The 16331-nt window shown below is 41.7% G+C and overlaps 1 protein-coding gene across 1 annotated transcript; it reads left to right on the forward strand.

Moving 5' to 3' along the window:
* Positions 1-1049: 1049 nt before the first annotated feature.
* Positions 1050-14374, forward strand: ferry3 (FERRY endosomal RAB5 effector complex subunit 3). Its single transcript, XM_085358987.1, has 14 exons — positions 1050-1102; positions 1471-1659; positions 1869-2014; positions 6680-6861; positions 7207-7306; positions 7469-7593; positions 8485-8591; positions 8668-8865; positions 9131-9259; positions 9775-9843; positions 9935-10137; positions 12569-12626; positions 12828-12895; positions 13884-14374. Exons 2-14 carry the CDS (start codon positions 1479-1481, stop codon positions 13974-13976), a joined length of 1659 nt encoding a protein of 552 aa, XP_085215113.1. The 5' UTR covers positions 1050-1102; positions 1471-1478; the 3' UTR covers positions 13977-14374.
* The last annotated feature ends 1957 nt before the right edge of the window (positions 14375-16331 follow it).

Below are 16331 nucleotides of genomic sequence, written 5' to 3' on the forward strand. Positions count from 1 at the left end.
GATTGTTCATTTGAATGTTTTGGTTTACCACCAACTTAGACAAGCATCTTACACAAAGTCCAAGCTGACGTTTATAGTCGTGTGAAAAAATTTTTAATCCCTTCCTGATTTCTTAGTAGTAAATTCAACAAAATCAGTGTTTGAATGATTAATATTTTATTAAGGAGTAAAAAAAAAAGCTATCCACGTCCCTCTGTATATAAAATAAAATAAAATAAATAAAAAATCATTCTCTAATTCCCTTGGCTAATGAGAGTCATTATCTACAAATGGAGAAAACTTGGAATAGTGGTGAAATGCAGGCCCTAGTTAAGATCGGTGACCACCCGTTGCTGATCAAAAGTAAAACAAGAGTCATCTCACCACATTTGGAGAAAAAAAGACTGATGAGACAAAAGTTGAACTTTTTGGAAGGTTTGGATCATAAAAGAGATCATCATACCACCCATTAAGCGTGGTGGTGGTAGTCTGTTGGTCTGAAGCTGCTTTGCTGCTTCGGGACCTGAATTACTTGCTGTAAGTGATGGAACAATAAATTCTCTCCCTAACAGAAAATACCGAGGAAAAGTGTTTGCCCGTCGGTTCATGTTATGAAGCTCAAGCGCAGTTGGAATTCGCAGGGGAACAATGATCTGAAACACACCAGTCAGTCCACCTCTGAATAGCTCAATAAATATTAATATACTGAATATTATATAAATAATTATTCTTCTTGGAATTATTGTTAAGAGAAATAATAGATTCCTTTTGGCAGCTGATATATAACCACGCCATCCAGCCGACACTATTTTAAACCAGCAGGGGGAGCTAGTGCCCAAGGGAAAAAATCCCAATAAGTTAAATCTTTCAAGTCAGCAGATTCGTGACGGTTTTTAAAAAGTCCAACACTAAAAAATATACAAAAATTAAATTTTATCAGAGCTGCATACAAATGTGTTATCAGTGGTGACCCAGAGTTGAAATATAAAAAATTATAAAAATAACCCCCGAGCTTCTGCGCCGCGAATCTGCTTCTGCTGTCACATGCAGTCAGCTGACTGCGAGCTCAACGATAAACAGGAAGGCTACAGGAAATACCATTATTACATTCATCCAGACGCAGGTAATTTTGAGTTTTAGAAAGGTTTTATGTTCATCACATGATATTGAAAAAATAATACTGTGGCCGTCTTGTCAGATTTGTGTTTTGTTATTTTTATTCTGTTTATTTATTTATTGTTAGATATGTGGTACTTTAAGTTGTTAGCCGCACTGCTAGCCAACGTTGAGATTCACGTTAACAAACTGAGCAGCTATTTAGCAGGGATTAAGTTACAAATATTTACGGCCTTTGTTGTAGCTCGTGAATACCGTGTTTTTGTGCGCAAACATCGGTTGTGTCACAGATTTGATGCGACAGTGTAAAAGTGGCGCAGCACCGGAGGCTTGAATTCATTCATGGTTTTCTGCTATCTTGTTTTGTTTTTTCAGCTGTGACCATGAAGAAGAACAAAGCCAAGGCAAGCAGCAATACTGAGAAGGAGTTTGTGTTCGAGTTCAGGGCAGGTAAACACAACTGTGTCCTTAAAGTGCCCCTGCAGCTTCCTGTGCAGGAGAACATCAGTGACCTTCACGGACGCCTGATGCTGCTGCACAAAATACCCTGCTACTTAGAAAGTGGTGAGATTGTTATTCTTTCCCCTTCCCTGAGTATAACCACGGCCCTAACTGTAACATAAGACAGCTAGAAGCTGCACTAAAGCATTCGATTACAGGAGCTTGTTACATTTCTTGTACAAAGCTACAGAGTTGCACTTTCCACTTTGCTTGCACAGACCTGAAAGACTTTCTTTTTTTAAATATCTACTTTGTGTCCTTTGTTGCTCTAGAACTGAAAAACTCACTTTCCAGTTTCGTTGAGAAGGAGACGATTCTGGATTATGACAGAGAGGCAGAGCTGGCACTGCAAAGACTCACGACAGGAGACGTAGATGTAAACAAGCTCACCAGTGCATGGACCAGGTCTTACGTGGAGGTAATAACGCATTTCATTGTGCTTTTATCGTGTTAAACACAGCACTGTGTGAACTAGGGCCTGGGTTCGAATCCATCAGCCACCTGGGGCCTTTCTGTGTGTTTGCTTGGGGCCCAAAGTCCAAAGACGTGCACGTCAGGAAAAGTAGGTGTGAATGTGAGTGTGGAGTGGGTGTCTGTCTCTGTGCGTCCACCCTGTGATGAACTGGTGACCTGTCCAGACGCCTGGTACCACACAGCAGGAATTCGCTGTATCCATGCACCTTAACGGTGAACCCTGAGTTTTCAGAATTAAGGAGGTGGTTCACTTCTTACCAGTGGGGCAACGCTTGAAAACCTAACATGCTCTGGAGCAGGTTATGCTATAGATTAGAGATCAGCAGGTACACGATCACCTCTTACTGACTAATCGGTTCTCCAGAAATTTCTGAAAGATCCCTTTGGATGGAGAGTGGGAGTGTCTTAAAGTTTTTGCCTTTCTCTGATTGGCATCAGTAAGAATCATAGATTCTTAGATGTAACTTCCTTGATTAATTCTTTTAAATATGAATGTTATTAGGGGTGCAACGATACACAAAATTCACGGTTCGGTTCGGTTCGATACTTTGGTGTCACGGTTCGATATTTTTTCGATACAAAAAAATGTTCATGCATTTTTTATTTGTCATTTATTAAAATTATAAATATATATTTTAACTCAAAAGTACAGTTTTTAAATTTAACCCTAACCCTTGTGCGTGTTTTTTATTTTGACAGCGAATGCGCACCTGCGGACCACTTATGTGCAGCCCTGGTTATTTAGCTCGTCATATTGCAGCCACAGAAATTCTTTTGTCCATGAAACCATAAAGCTGCACTTTCTTTTTGCCTTATAGTCTGATTTGTCATAACTTCTCCGTTTTGTGGTAAGCTTTTCTTTGGCTGTCACTTCTTCACCCTGACCTGTCTTATTTGGCTCAGCAGAACTAAAATATATATCCTGCTGCTTTTACACACGCACTCACATAAGCTCAGCGATTCTCTGCGCGATCAACCTCTCACATGTTTAAGCTGCGGGAGATTTCACTTGTCATGTTTGCATAGTAAGCTAACGATTAATAAGACGATGTCAGAGGAATTGGTGCACAAATTATCATCACTCACAGATCAGTGCTGTCGCTCTCTATACACAGTTCGCACGATTGCAAAGTGAAAGCAAAAAAACAAGCGCAAATTCAAACGCGACTTCAATATGTCACATATTGACAGTGGCTCACCGATGCCAATGACATAATTACCCAGCTACATTTCTGAAAGAATGCAAAAGCATTGACATATATTTTTCCTACAATAGCCCGACGGGCAGGGAAGAGATAGATTTTGGTAGCCCGACTGGAAAAATCGCTAGCTCCAGGACGTCGGGCTAGCGATCTTGCGAGCCCTGTATCTGATTGAGGAATCACTCATCTTTGGAAAAGAGAGTTTATTACAGAGAAATGGCTCTTTCCAAAATAAAAGCTATACTATCCGCTTCTTCTGGGCTATATTCTCAGCAGCATAAGGAGAATCATGTGCTAACAGCTGTCTAAATGACTCGGCTAAAGTTAGTAGCATGCTTGCTTTTTTTGTCTGCTTCCACTTGTCTTTGCACTAGGATGATGTCGGCGTAAATGTGCAGTCATATTCGTTGTGTTCCCACTAGTGCTTTCAGGTTAATCTCGTTGAAATGACCTTAACGCCACAACACGGCAAATCTCCGTTAACGAGCTACCGCCGATCGCTCCGTGCATGGGGCTAGACGGCCAACACGTTAACGAGCTAACTGCGCTAACACACTAGTTCACACCAATGTAATTAAGCATTGCATGGCACATCCAACATACTGTTTTACTTTAGTCCATGACTCGCTTACCTTCAGGGTCATACGTCACATGAAAACCAAAATAGTTCCAAAGGCCAGATCTGAATGAGGGTGGGGGAGGTTCAGTTTGCCATGTTGCAAGGAGAGCTTAGCTTCTGTCTCGCTAGCTTGCCCTGCGCTCTTCCTTCTGACTATGCTGTCTGTGTTGAGCGCTCAGTGGATCTGCGCTCGACAGTGCAGCCTAGGCGGAGTAGTTGAACACAGATTCACTGAGCGCTCAACACAGACAGCATCGTCAGAAGGAAAGTTGATAAAATAAATTACAAATGTTGTATTGTTCATACATATGCGTACCGAACCGAAAGCACTGTATCGAACGGTTCAATATCGATACGAATATCGTTGCACCCCTAAATGTTATATTTAGTCTGTATTATGTGTTTAACCTTTTCATAGTTTTCTAATGTTATAGTTTTATCTTCCTTAGCAAACTTGAATATGTTTGTAATCGATCAGATGCTGTCAGTGTCGCCCTTTCTGTGTTAATGCAATCGTAGCTAGGTTGATAAATCCTTGGTTAACTTATTGAGTAGATAACCCGCTTTATGTGACCGCTTAGCCTGATTGCTGTTGTTAGACTATCTGAAACAAGATAACTGAAAGATCCTTTGGATATGCTGAAGTACAGCGCCCAGCATGCACCCCTCCGCTTACTCTGTGACAGCCAAGATATTTTGGATAAGTGGTTAAGAGAATGGATAGTTCAGAGGTCAACCTTTCTGAAAATCACCTTTCAAATATAAACCATAGGTGGCTCTTCTAGGAGGCTGAGGCTGGATTATAAGTTTTACTGCCTTAGTTGTTTGTACAACCTTACAGCAAGTTTCTGTTTCTAATGTTATCTATTTTAGGCTGAAGGATGTATAATTTTAATGAAAAACATTTAACTTCACACACGATATTTTATTAACAGTTACAAATCATTTGTCTTAAAGTAAAGTCTTGTTTGGTGCCTAACTATAACTAACCATAACTAAGGCTACGTTCACACTGCAGGCGAAAGCGCATCAAAGCCGACTTTTCTGACCCTCTGCGACCATCTGTCCGATCATGGTGTGACAGTGTGAACGGCACAAATCCGATATTTTCAAAGCCGATCTGGGTCACTTTGGTATGTGGTCCTGAATCCGATACATATCTGATGTTTCAGAAAGCGACTGCTGTTTGATGGTCATGTCGCATTAAATCCGTCTTTTACGTCACTGACACAAGACAGACGCCATTATCAGCGCCGGAGAAGACATCGCGAACGCTTCCTGACCATCCGGTGTAGATGTCAGTGAAACTGTTGGGAAGACAACGTGAACATTTTATTTGTTCTGTATACTCTGCAGAGTCTGACAGAAATCTGCAGCTAGAAGCAGCGCTCCTCTAACACAGCAATCAGGGTCATTATTAGGCCAAATGTAAATAACAAAATAACTTTATAACTTAAAGCAAAAGTGGGAAACGTAGAGTACGAAACAAGTCTTTATATTAAGGCCATCAGTCAAACAATACTGTTGCTCTGGGTCTAAACAGAGCGCGTCGTGTGTGACGTCTTCTTTTGCGCACGCGGCCGCTTTGAGCGTTCACACTGGAGCACGTTTGCTGTCGCATTTTATTTGTCGTGTGAACAAGCAGACAAAAAAATCTGATTTGATCAGAAAATTGGAGTTGAGCATTAAGACCTGCAGAGTGAACGTAGCCTTAGTTACAGAAAACATCTTCCATAAGCGTCGCTATTGTTATATAACACTGTGTGTTTAAACTGTAACTTCAAAATGCCATGTGGCCGTTAGAATAAGGAATCGTGCTGCAACTGTCTCATTCAGTGACACAGGAAACAGATTAGATTCAATACAGAAATTTGTAAAACTGTGTGGACAAATGTTTCTGTTAAAAATATCTGTTAATATTATGGACGGTGCTTTTTAAGCTTGGCAGGTATTCCAAAAATACATTTCATGCGCTGGCTGCCTAACAGACCCTGATAAATACAGCTCCATGTTTCTGCAGCAGCACAGCAGCGTCCTTGAACACTCTCACTAACTTTGGAGCGGTCATGGATCATTAAAGTCATTTAAACAGAACTGGAGCAGTAATTGATTATTCATGAGTTCTGGACCCCTCGAAGAAAAACCCCCAAACAAACAAACAAAAAAAATCTCATTACATGAGCCCTCACGCTGTGTTTAATGTCTCTCGCAAGCATTTTACTTGGTTACTTTGATGCATTTCCCACCAGAGATGGGATATATTCACATGCCCGAGAATTGAGTCATTACTTTTGTGCTGTGGATAAATACAAACAAACACAATTGTGAGAAGCAGACTTTGTGGTTTCCTAATGAAATCGTGTATGGTGTGTTCACTGAGACATTTATTTAAACCCAAATGCCTCGCTTCATGTTTAAGGAAGGCCGCTGAGATCAGCTCCCGCTGCACTCGCACATTTAGCAGTTTGCCTGCAGTCCCGCTTGCACGGAGTTTGTTGCCTAAACATTCTCGAGCCTGTGTAAATGAGGGGTGTTCACACTGAAGAGTGCTGTTATTTTGCATTTACTGGGTCAACTGGCCTCGTATGTTTTGCAGGTCATAACACAGAAACTGCGACTCTGTATTTTGCCTTCTTTGTTTGGCTACTTGTGCTGAAAATAAGCTGCTTGCTTACTGTTCTTGTTCACAGTCTGATCATGGTTAAGCACTGTACCTCCACCCTTCTTTAACTGCTTACAACTGTCGTTTCACAAGAAGATGTTTTGCTTCCTGCCGTCACTGTTGTAGACGACGCTGGAACATGCGCGGCCTGAAGAGCCCAGCTGGGATGAGGACTTTGCCAATGTGTACCATGAACTGATCCACTCCCCCGCCTCAGATACGCTGCTCAACCTGGAGCACAACTACTTTGTTAGCATCTCTGAGCTCATCAGTGAGAGAGACATGGAGATTAAGAAGCTTCAGGAGAGGTTGGTGTTAGGCAGCATTTGATTGGGATCTTTGGATTTCCTGAACATGTTTTTCTGTCTTATTTCTAAATATTTATTGCCAACAGTTTTGCCTTTAGTTTGTTGGCCAATGTTAGTTCTCAGCCCTCCCCTCTTACACAACTATTATCAAATAGATCATCATCTCAAATTTCTTCCATGGACTAAAATTAGGTCAGATCTTTTTTTTTCCCTTTAAGCAACCACACTTAAGATGATTTAATATCTGTTTCCTACCACAGAGATAATTTTTATCATGTTTTATGAATGTTTATGTACTTTCCCAACAATCTGTTAAAAATCAATAAATGCTTTCCTGTTTTGTAGGCAAGCGGCAGAAATGGACAAAGTCATGCATGAGCTGGGAAACACACTCAGTGACCAGGATGTGAACGCAGTAGCTTCTCAACACTTTGATGCACAACAGGTGAAAGGAAGCTTGAAAGGAAGTTTGTCTCAGTGTTAATAGAAGTGTTGGTTAAAAAAAGATGATTTCACCTGTGACATTTCAGGAGATACAGGTGGTTTGTTTTTCAAGTAAGCTTTTTGTTTAAAGCCCTGAATGTTTGACATTGTCATCGATGAACAGGTACTCGAAAACAAGTGGGCAAGCGAGCTTAAACAAGTGACGGGCATTCAGAAGCATGAATACCAAGACTGGGTGGTCAAACTGCACCAGGACCTGCAGAAATCCAACAACAGCAGCAAAATAAAGTGAGTTCTTCTCTGTGTATCTGTGTGTGCACACTGCAGTGCAGCCTGTCTTTGTGTTTGTTCTTTGATATATGAAACCTCACTTTCTGCTCGCATTTACCCGAGCTAGCCTTTTCAGGTGTGTGACAATACTCTCATGGATTTCGAGGTACAACAAAATCGTGGCTCAAGAGTTGGGGGTTTGCCTTGTAATCGGAAGGGTCCTTGGGCAAGACACTTCACCCGTTGCCTACTGGTGGTGGTCAGAGGGCCCGGTGGCGCCAGTGTCCGGCAGCCTCGCCTCTGTCAGTGCGCCCCAGGGTGGCTGTGGCTACAACGTAGCTGCCATCACCAGTGTGTGGATGACTGGATGTGTAAAGCGCTTTGAGGTCCTTAGTAAAGCGCTATACAAATACAGGCCATTTACCAAAAACAGTCGATTCGAGATGATAAACACCAGAGTCAGCTGCTGAGTCTTACTCTTTCCTTTAAAGGAGAAAACCTGCAGTGAGTGCAGCATCATTATCTGATATGTGCTGTGATAATAACACTGGTTAAACAGGCTGATTTCCTGGGTTTAATGCTGGTTTATGAAATTTTACACCGGACACTGGTGAGAATAGTTAATGCAATGCACGTGTCACTCGTGGGTCTGTTTCTAGAATATATTTCTTAAACTTGATAAACAAGGCTAAGGTGTGCGTTTACCTGCCACGGCAGAAGTAACTTTTTTAGCAGATCCTGGGATCAAACTCTTCACTTTACTAACCTGTATAACCCACGCCCACTCGCCCACTAAACCTCAGCTGCAACTAAAGCTCAAGCTTTTTATAACCGTCGGTTCCATAAAATGATTTCCTTGAATCCGCAGACGTGCTAAGGGTTGGTTTCTCGTCCCTCTCAATTTTCCAGCGAGGAGATTAAGGTGCAGCCCAGCCAGCTGTCAGAAGCCGCAGATTTGGGTGCCAGGATGTTCGAGGAACAGCCTCAGCTGGAGGAGAGTTTCACCATACACTTAGGTACTTCACATGCTTCCCCAGTATTTGTGCGCAGATCAGGGATCGCTGTTACAGTTAACACAATAAAAATTTGCAGGAGCGCAGCTAAAGACGATGCACAACCTGCGACTGGTCCGAGCAGATGTGCTGGATTTCTGCAAACACAGACGACACGGCAGCAGCGGAGCCAAGCTGCGGCGGCTGCAGACGGCTCTTTCGCTGTACTCCTTCTCACTGTGCGGTCTGGTGCTCCTGGTCGATAACAGGGTCAACTCCTACAGTGGCATCAAGAGAGGTCAGGGAGCACGCGGTGTATAATGTAGCTACATATATGTATGTTGATTCCTGCTTTTACCTGCAAAGAGTGGTTTTTGGCTGTAACGTGGATATTTTGTTTCTGTTTACCTTCTCTTTTCTTTTACTGGGAGAAGCCAAACTTTAAGTGTTTTATTCACTTACTGTGGGTTTCATTTAACTTTAAGTTTGAACTTGAGGCTAAGCAGTCATTTGGTTCCACTGTGTTTGAGTTCATCTGGGGCCTGCTCTATGTCAACCCACAGACTTTGCAACTGTGGCAAAGGAGTGCACAGACTTCCACTTCCCCTGCCTAGAAGAGCAGCTGGAGGAGGTGCAGCAGGTGGTGCTGTACGCCAGAGCCCAGCGGAGCAGCAAGCACAAAGACCAGCCTGGTGAGACATTTCGCTCAGCCTGGAGGTCCCGAAATCTTGGGGAATAAATTTGATTATTCTTGATGCTATGGTTGGTTTTTTATAGTTTCAGCCATTCTTCAGGAAAACAAGATGTTTATCTCCTGTTTTAATACCATAATATAACATATGAGTAAAATTCAAGCCTTTCTCAAACAAACAATAAAATAAAAGTTATAGGAGGCAAGTAAACGCGTATACTTGCCTGTACGAGTCTGGCTTTTACACGAAGCTCACACTGACAGGCTCCTCGTGGAGCTGGGACATTTCAGTGTTATGCTAGCAGTATGAGAGCGGGATTAAGCTGTCAGGAAATAGAAGATGTTGATTTTATCACAGCATAAGTGATTTACTGAGTAGAGGTGTACACATACAGGCCCACTGGCTTCCAAGCCTGTCACAGATCCACTGCTAACACTTTTTGTCCCTTTGACATAGTGTGATGAGCATTGTTCCTGCTGATTTGTGCTTTATTCTGCAATCCTGTATCCTTACAGAGACTCAAAAGAACGGCGGTGATGATAAGAGCAAAAATGTTGAAAGAAATCCCTCGAATATCTTACCAGGTATTAAGAAAACAGTTTGTGATTATCCAGCAGATTATTTCTAGAGCATCATTTTATATTTTAACTCTGTCGGCGACATCCCTTCCTAAAGGTGAGTTCTATATCACGCGGCACTCCAACCTGTCGGAGGTCCACGCCGTCTTCCATCTGTGTGTGGATGACAACGTCCGATCAGGGAACATCACTGCCCGGGACCCAGCCATCATGGGCTTGAGAAACATCCTCAAGGTGTGCTGCACTCACGACATCACCACCGTTACCATCCCTCTGCTGCTCGTCCACGACATGTCCGAGGTAAGAAGACGCTCTCAATGCTTGCATGAGTGCAGCTGCAAGAATAAACGCTTGTAAACTGCATATTGTAATATAATAATCTTAGTGGAGCAAATGACTGCAAGTTTATTGGACCAGCAGACGTCCAGGTATTGTGCCTTCACAGAATCTGCTTTTTCCCCATAAACTGCACGAGTACACAAACTGATCAGATTTCTCCAAATAGAGAAAGGATCAGGAAGTACAGTACGGGTAAATGGTTGAGCCGGACAGATCCATTGTTGGGTTATTAGACGTTTCAGGGTTGCCGTGGATGTTTGATGGTTTAGTTTGGGCAAGTAGAAAAAAAGTCTCATTTGGAGTATTCCTGTTAGATCAACCTGACTATTTGTACTTGTATTATTAGACTGTAATAAACTCTTCAAACTGTCATACCTGTGATTGAACGTTAATGATTCAGTTGTATTAAAAAGTAGAGAATTGAAACTTTAGTGATTAATGGTGCTGAGAAACGTTTTCAAAGCGGCCGATGTTGATGGGAGGCGTTTGAGTTCAGCCGGCTGGGGCTGAAACGTTCGTTATTCGATGACTCTGGTCTTGGATTCGTGCTTTATTGCCTTCTTTCTTTTCTTGTGTTACCTGTTTGAAGCTCTACTGTCAGCTATTTGATACAGGTGGGGGGGAAGCAAAAGGGGTTTTGAGTAATCAGGATCGGTTCCCAGAAAAACTGCTATGAGTGCATTGTTACTCAGTGATGTTGTAACAGGGTACGTCACAAACTGTGAGGTTCGTCTGTGGTCTTGCACTTGCGTCAAACCCCAAAACCTGATGGCTGTGCAACTTTCCCGACTGTCAGCACCCAGACTGACTTTAAGCTTGTGCTTATTCCTGTACGGTAACGTCTGACTCGTTGGACACGAACTGTAGATTCAGACTACAACTTTATTTGGGTCACCGATCGTACAGAGCACATACGCACAGCGACAGTCAGTGCTCACATGTTTGGGTCAATAACAGAAAAAGCCTCGACGTGAAGCGAGCGGACACTTCTAGTATTTTCCTGTGAAACTTCTTGTATTTAGTCTGTTACATTTGTTTCTTTGTTTTTAATCACATTAGATGTCCTTTGTTGGTTATTTAACTGAGTAATGTTACCAATAATAACATAATCAGTTCAACAAGCCTCTTTATAGATGCCTAATTTTTCTTCTGCTGCCTAATCAACAGTCTTTAGATTCATAAAACTAAAGTTTTGGAGCTCTGGAAGCCTCGAGAAGCAGAGGATACTTGATTGAAGGCTTCTCATTTCAAAACTTTCCATCTGCCAGCTTCTTTTTCAGGCATTTCCCTTTTGAGCACAGATGTTTGCCTGTTTGTACAAGTCTATTGTAGTGTTACAACAACTGGTTTAGTTTGTCTACATGAACTACAGACCACAGTCCAAATCCAGCACGGCTGTTGCTCTTGTTCTTATTTTGGTTTTTCTTTTTCCTTTGAAGTTTGAGGAAAGAGGTTCACATAATAAATGCTCAGTGTCACTATAATATATGGTTAAAGGTTTGTGCAGATAAAACTGAAAACTGGGTTCATTTGGAGCCACTTTGCAGACGTTGACTGTTTCACGACTGCTGTGTTCATTTTCCTGGCTGTAAGAAACACTTTTGTTCTTGCCTCAAACTGTTTGGCAAACGCCACAGTCGCCTTCAGTGCTCCTGTTTACGCTTCAGTCCTACCAAAAAGCTGAATGAATATTCAGAAATCCCTCAGTAAAGCCTGTGCAGCTTATCCAAATACAAAACGTACAAGTAAACAAGAGTGTGCGTTGTGGCAAAGACTCTCTGTTACACTCCTTGCAGTGAGAACAGGTAGTTTGCAAGATGAGATCACTGTGCACAAACTGCAGCGGAGTACACTCAAAGCTGAAAGGAAATAGAAGTGTTTGATTTAGCACAAAGAACATTTTGACAACATCAGTTTAGACATAGTTGCCTAATAAGAAGCTTTGGATTTGACACAAAGACGCATCATATAACAGGTTCTCTCTGCTCTGTAGTGTGTAGGACGGCATTCAGCTCTGTGTGGAGTAATATTGTAGAAACAGTATCTGTGTACTAATGTTCTGTGACTTTAACCCGTAACATCATTCACCACCAACTCGTTTGCTTTTCTTTCTCTTATCATGTTTGAACTGTAGCACAGATATAAGTAATACGAGAACGTTAAAAATGTTACAAATTTGAAAGAAATGAAAGAAGATGCCAAAACGTCTTTTGAAACATTGTTTCACATTACAAAAACTGATCACATTATTTTTCCTGTTTGGTCTGTGGAGCTCGTACGCTGCAGGTGATGGTGGTGCTACATGAAGTCTTTGAAATGAAGTCGTACGTCAGTCTGAGTTCACCGCCGTGTGTCTCATTTCACACCAACCTTCCTTCTCTGTTCATTGCAGGAGATGACCATACCGTGGTGTCTTAAAAGGGCGGAGCTCGTATTCAAATGTGTCAAAGGTAACATGGATGTTATGCATAGCTGTTGTTGGTCATTTGGTGGGTTTTTTCTTGTTTGTTCAACCGTCTGTCAAACATAAATATACAGAATCCTTAATACTGTGTTACTTTATTATGTATTAATACACAATAATTGCACTTAACATTGCATGCAGCAATGTAAGAATGAATGGTGATATTCATGCTAAATTTTCTTTGCAGGTTTTATGATGGAAATGGCCTCGTGGGACGGCGGTGTATCACGCACAGTCCAGTTTCTAGTGCCAAAGGTGAGATCAGTTATTCAGGCTTCAAAACGTGTACCTGTGGATACACCGCTGTTCTCTGAGTGACTGCCTTCCGGCAATGCTTCATGCTTCTTTTAAAGAATTGTATACTTAAGGCCTCGCACGTACATAATGTAACAAAAGGCACACCTGGCCTTGCAGTGCATGTCTCCGAGTGCACACTACGAAGAGTTGACTGCTTGAAAAGCGTGCCATAAATCATAGATTACAGAGCTTTAGGATATTTTAGCTCCATATTTGCACTGCTGTGATAAAAGAAAGCTCAGAGACTCAATCACATAAATGTGTGATAAGCAATGGGATTAGTGTGCAGCTTGCCAACACTGAGGTGTAATCACTTTCACTTTGTTGGAAATCCAGGTCTTATGTTAATTTGTTATAAAGGAAAGGGAAAAAGATTCGGGGTTAACTTTGAAGCGAGGTTTTCTGTTATATTTTGATTTAAGCTTGCCGTGCAGGATGAATCACGGCCGTTACTATTTGCGAAGCTATACGTGCAGAGTTTTTGCGGTTTGTCAGGAAGGCGGTGGATCCTATAGAATGAGCTCCCGCTGACAGGATAAGATGATAAAACGAGTGGCATCAAAGGACTCTGACTGTACCGGCTTCCTGTCAGCTACATGCTCAGACACCATTCAAAATAGCAGCTTCTGAAACGACATTGTTGTCTGCGATATAAGCCATGTGTTTGCGGGACTGCTTCTGCTTTAGGATTACTTAACATTCTTACTTGACGGGTGGCAGTGCTTAGAGTCCCCTGTTCCAGTCACAGCTGCTGAGCTCACTTCATTTCAGGACGCCACAGAGGCTGTTAATACTTGACTGGACGCCAAGAGTTCAGCTGTACTTTTGTTTTTTGAGGACTTTAAACAGCATCTTTCCATTATCACAGCACGGGGAGAGAAGATGTTTCCGTGCAAACCGCCCACTAACCCTGGTCACCCCTCTGTGTGTCTCTTTGTACTGACAGACTATCTCAGAGGAAATGTTCTACCAGTTGAGCAACATGCTGCCGCAGATCTTCCGCGTCTCCTCCACCCTTACTCTCACCTCCAAGCACTGATTGGTTGCACCTCAGGTCATTCGGGCAAATGAAGACAAGTAAAGTCTTGGGTTTTTGTGTTGTTTTTATTAAACTAGGATGAATATAGAAACTTTGTGACATAGATAACTTCCATTTGTTTAAAAACAATTAAGTTATGGTGGCATTCAGTGCAAAAGAATTGATGAACTATCCTATTATTGCACCTTCCAAAGCTACTCACTCTGACTGGAAGAGGACTGGATTCACTGGCATGCTAAAACAGCTGCTGCAGTTATCATTTAGTCTCCAGGGTGTGGTTCTGGTGACAGCGTTTTATTACATTAGCTGCCAGCACTGCAGACACTTTCCTTTAAAGCTGCAACTTTGTTCACATTCAGCTGCTTGAAGTCGGTAAAAACGAGACAACCAAATGTGTAAAGTGGGCTGAACGGTAAAAAACTTGTGACTCTTCATGTTGTCATATCTTTACTTTTTTCTTTTTACAGTATGTTGATTATTGCAGGAAAAAATCACCAATCTGGGCTCAAACTTGAATGCTAGTTTTGCTGTTGTCATATTTAATTCTTAAAGAATTTCTTGTGGTGACAGACGATCTTACAGTTCAGCCATCGAGTGAGATTTAGCAGCATGATGTCGTGGTGCTGTGGCTTCAGTGACATGGACTTGGCTCTTTTAGTCCTAGTGACAAATTGCATTGCTGCTCATATGAGCGGTGTGCTTGTGATTTTGTACTGCATTGCAGACAGTTGAGGCGACTGCCGCTAACTCTCTGTGGGAGTGTGAATGTGTACGGTCCCCCTCCCCCCTCACCTGCGTAACAGTAGATGGCACTGTTCCTAAAGACAAAAATGTGAAAAAGAGTAACTGTACTTGAACGCTTTGCTTATCGGAGGAAACGTTTTGCCTATTGAAATTCATCTCAATCTATTCTAAGTGAGGGAAACGGCACTGAAAGTACAGCTCGGTTGTATTTTATGTTAAACACTTAGATGTGCACTCTGTATATTTACTTTATCTGTGTACATTTTTTTATGTTTTAATAAAGTAACACTCTACACTGATGTGGTGTATTCCTCATAAGCCTCTGACAGACTTCAGCACTGGAGGATTAGTTTTTCTGTGCCCCCACCCGTCTGCCAGAACTGATGCACTTCTAGTGAGTTCGTCTCCAGGCTGTATTTACTCTTGATTGGTTATCCACGGGGACCTAATCTCCCTAAAGTTAATAATCCATGTCATTCATTGGAATTACATTCCTTCACGTCTAATGGTTGGCCTACAAGCCATTTCAGACAGATAATCCATTTAGTTTCTCACAAAGTTTGCCACTGCGGCATTCAGTGGTGGCATTAGGCTGATTAAAAGAGTTGACAGTGTAGCAATCAGCTGTGCCCAGAGAGAGTTATGAGATTTTTGAATGGCGCTGTGTTGAAACTTGCAACTGTTTTTATCATGCAGCCAGGCTGAGAAGCCACAAAGCTGTAAGAATATGTGTTGCAAAGTGTTCAGCATTCTCAGGATTGGTCTTGGAGGCTTTGATTGTGCACAAGCTTAAAATGCATGAAAATTTACACACTCAAGCAAGTGTGTGTGTGTGTGTGTGTGTGTGTGTGTGTGTGTGTGTGTGTGTGTGTGTGTGTGTGTGTCTATAGAGTCCAGGCACAGAAATGAGAGAACTGCTGAAAGTACTTTTGCATACATTCAGTAAGCAAATAAAATGTATTTTTAAATGAGCTTTCAAATACAACGTTGCCCAAATTGCTGTACAAAGTGTGTGTACAGTCACAAACATGTAATTACATGCATAAAAATGCATCATTATTTGATGCGATAACAATCAGAAATATTATTTTACACTGGTATTACCGGTGATTGGTAATGGATGATGTAATATACAATCCTCTGCAAAAGTAAAAAGTCAAGTAAAGGTGTAATTTACATAAATATCACTTACTGTACTATACCCTTTATCTTACGGTCAATTCTTGCTGCACAGCAATAAGCACCACGTGTCATACTGCGTATGTGACAGAATTTGAATTTAAAGGGTAAGTCAGCTGTTACACGCAGCTTCTCGGCTTCTCCACAGTTGGTTGGAAATGGCAAAAATTAAATACAATTTATATACAGAAATTTTAATGATATGAAAATGCTAACAGACAAATGCTGAACATGAAAACGAGCAAACCCGAGAGCGCCAGTAGAAAAATCATACGTCACAGGTGCTGCTACCGGAAGATGCTTTTTTTTTTTGCTTAAAAAAATAAAAACGTGAATATCTCTTGTGAAACGCTTTAAAAATAACAGCAAAGAATGTATTTGTTATTTTAGGTCTTTGATTAAATAAAATAAACGAAATCTTCTTTTTGTGTG

Source organism: Diplotaxodon limnothrissa, linkage group LG7, assembly GCF_057381915.1.
Source record: "Diplotaxodon limnothrissa isolate DT_005_m linkage group LG7, D_limnothrissa_male_GT1.1, whole genome shotgun sequence".
In the NCBI taxonomy this organism is placed as follows: Eukaryota; Metazoa; Chordata; class Actinopteri; order Cichliformes; family Cichlidae; genus Diplotaxodon; species Diplotaxodon limnothrissa.

What these genes read in the sequence shown, in the direction of transcription:
- ferry3 (XM_085358987.1), top strand. Translation starts at nt 1,479, where the DNA reads ATGAAGAAGAACAAAGCCAAGGCAAGCAGCAATACTGAGAAGGAGTTT. An exon ending in GAGTTTCACCATACACTTAG is followed by an intron (nt 8,592 to 8,667) that starts GTACTTCACATG and finishes AAAAATTTGCAG; the next exon opens with GAGCGCAGCTAAAGACGATG. An exon ending in CTACAGTGGCATCAAGAGAG is followed by an intron (nt 8,866 to 9,130) that starts GTCAGGGAGCAC and finishes GTCAACCCACAG; the next exon opens with ACTTTGCAACTGTGGCAAAG.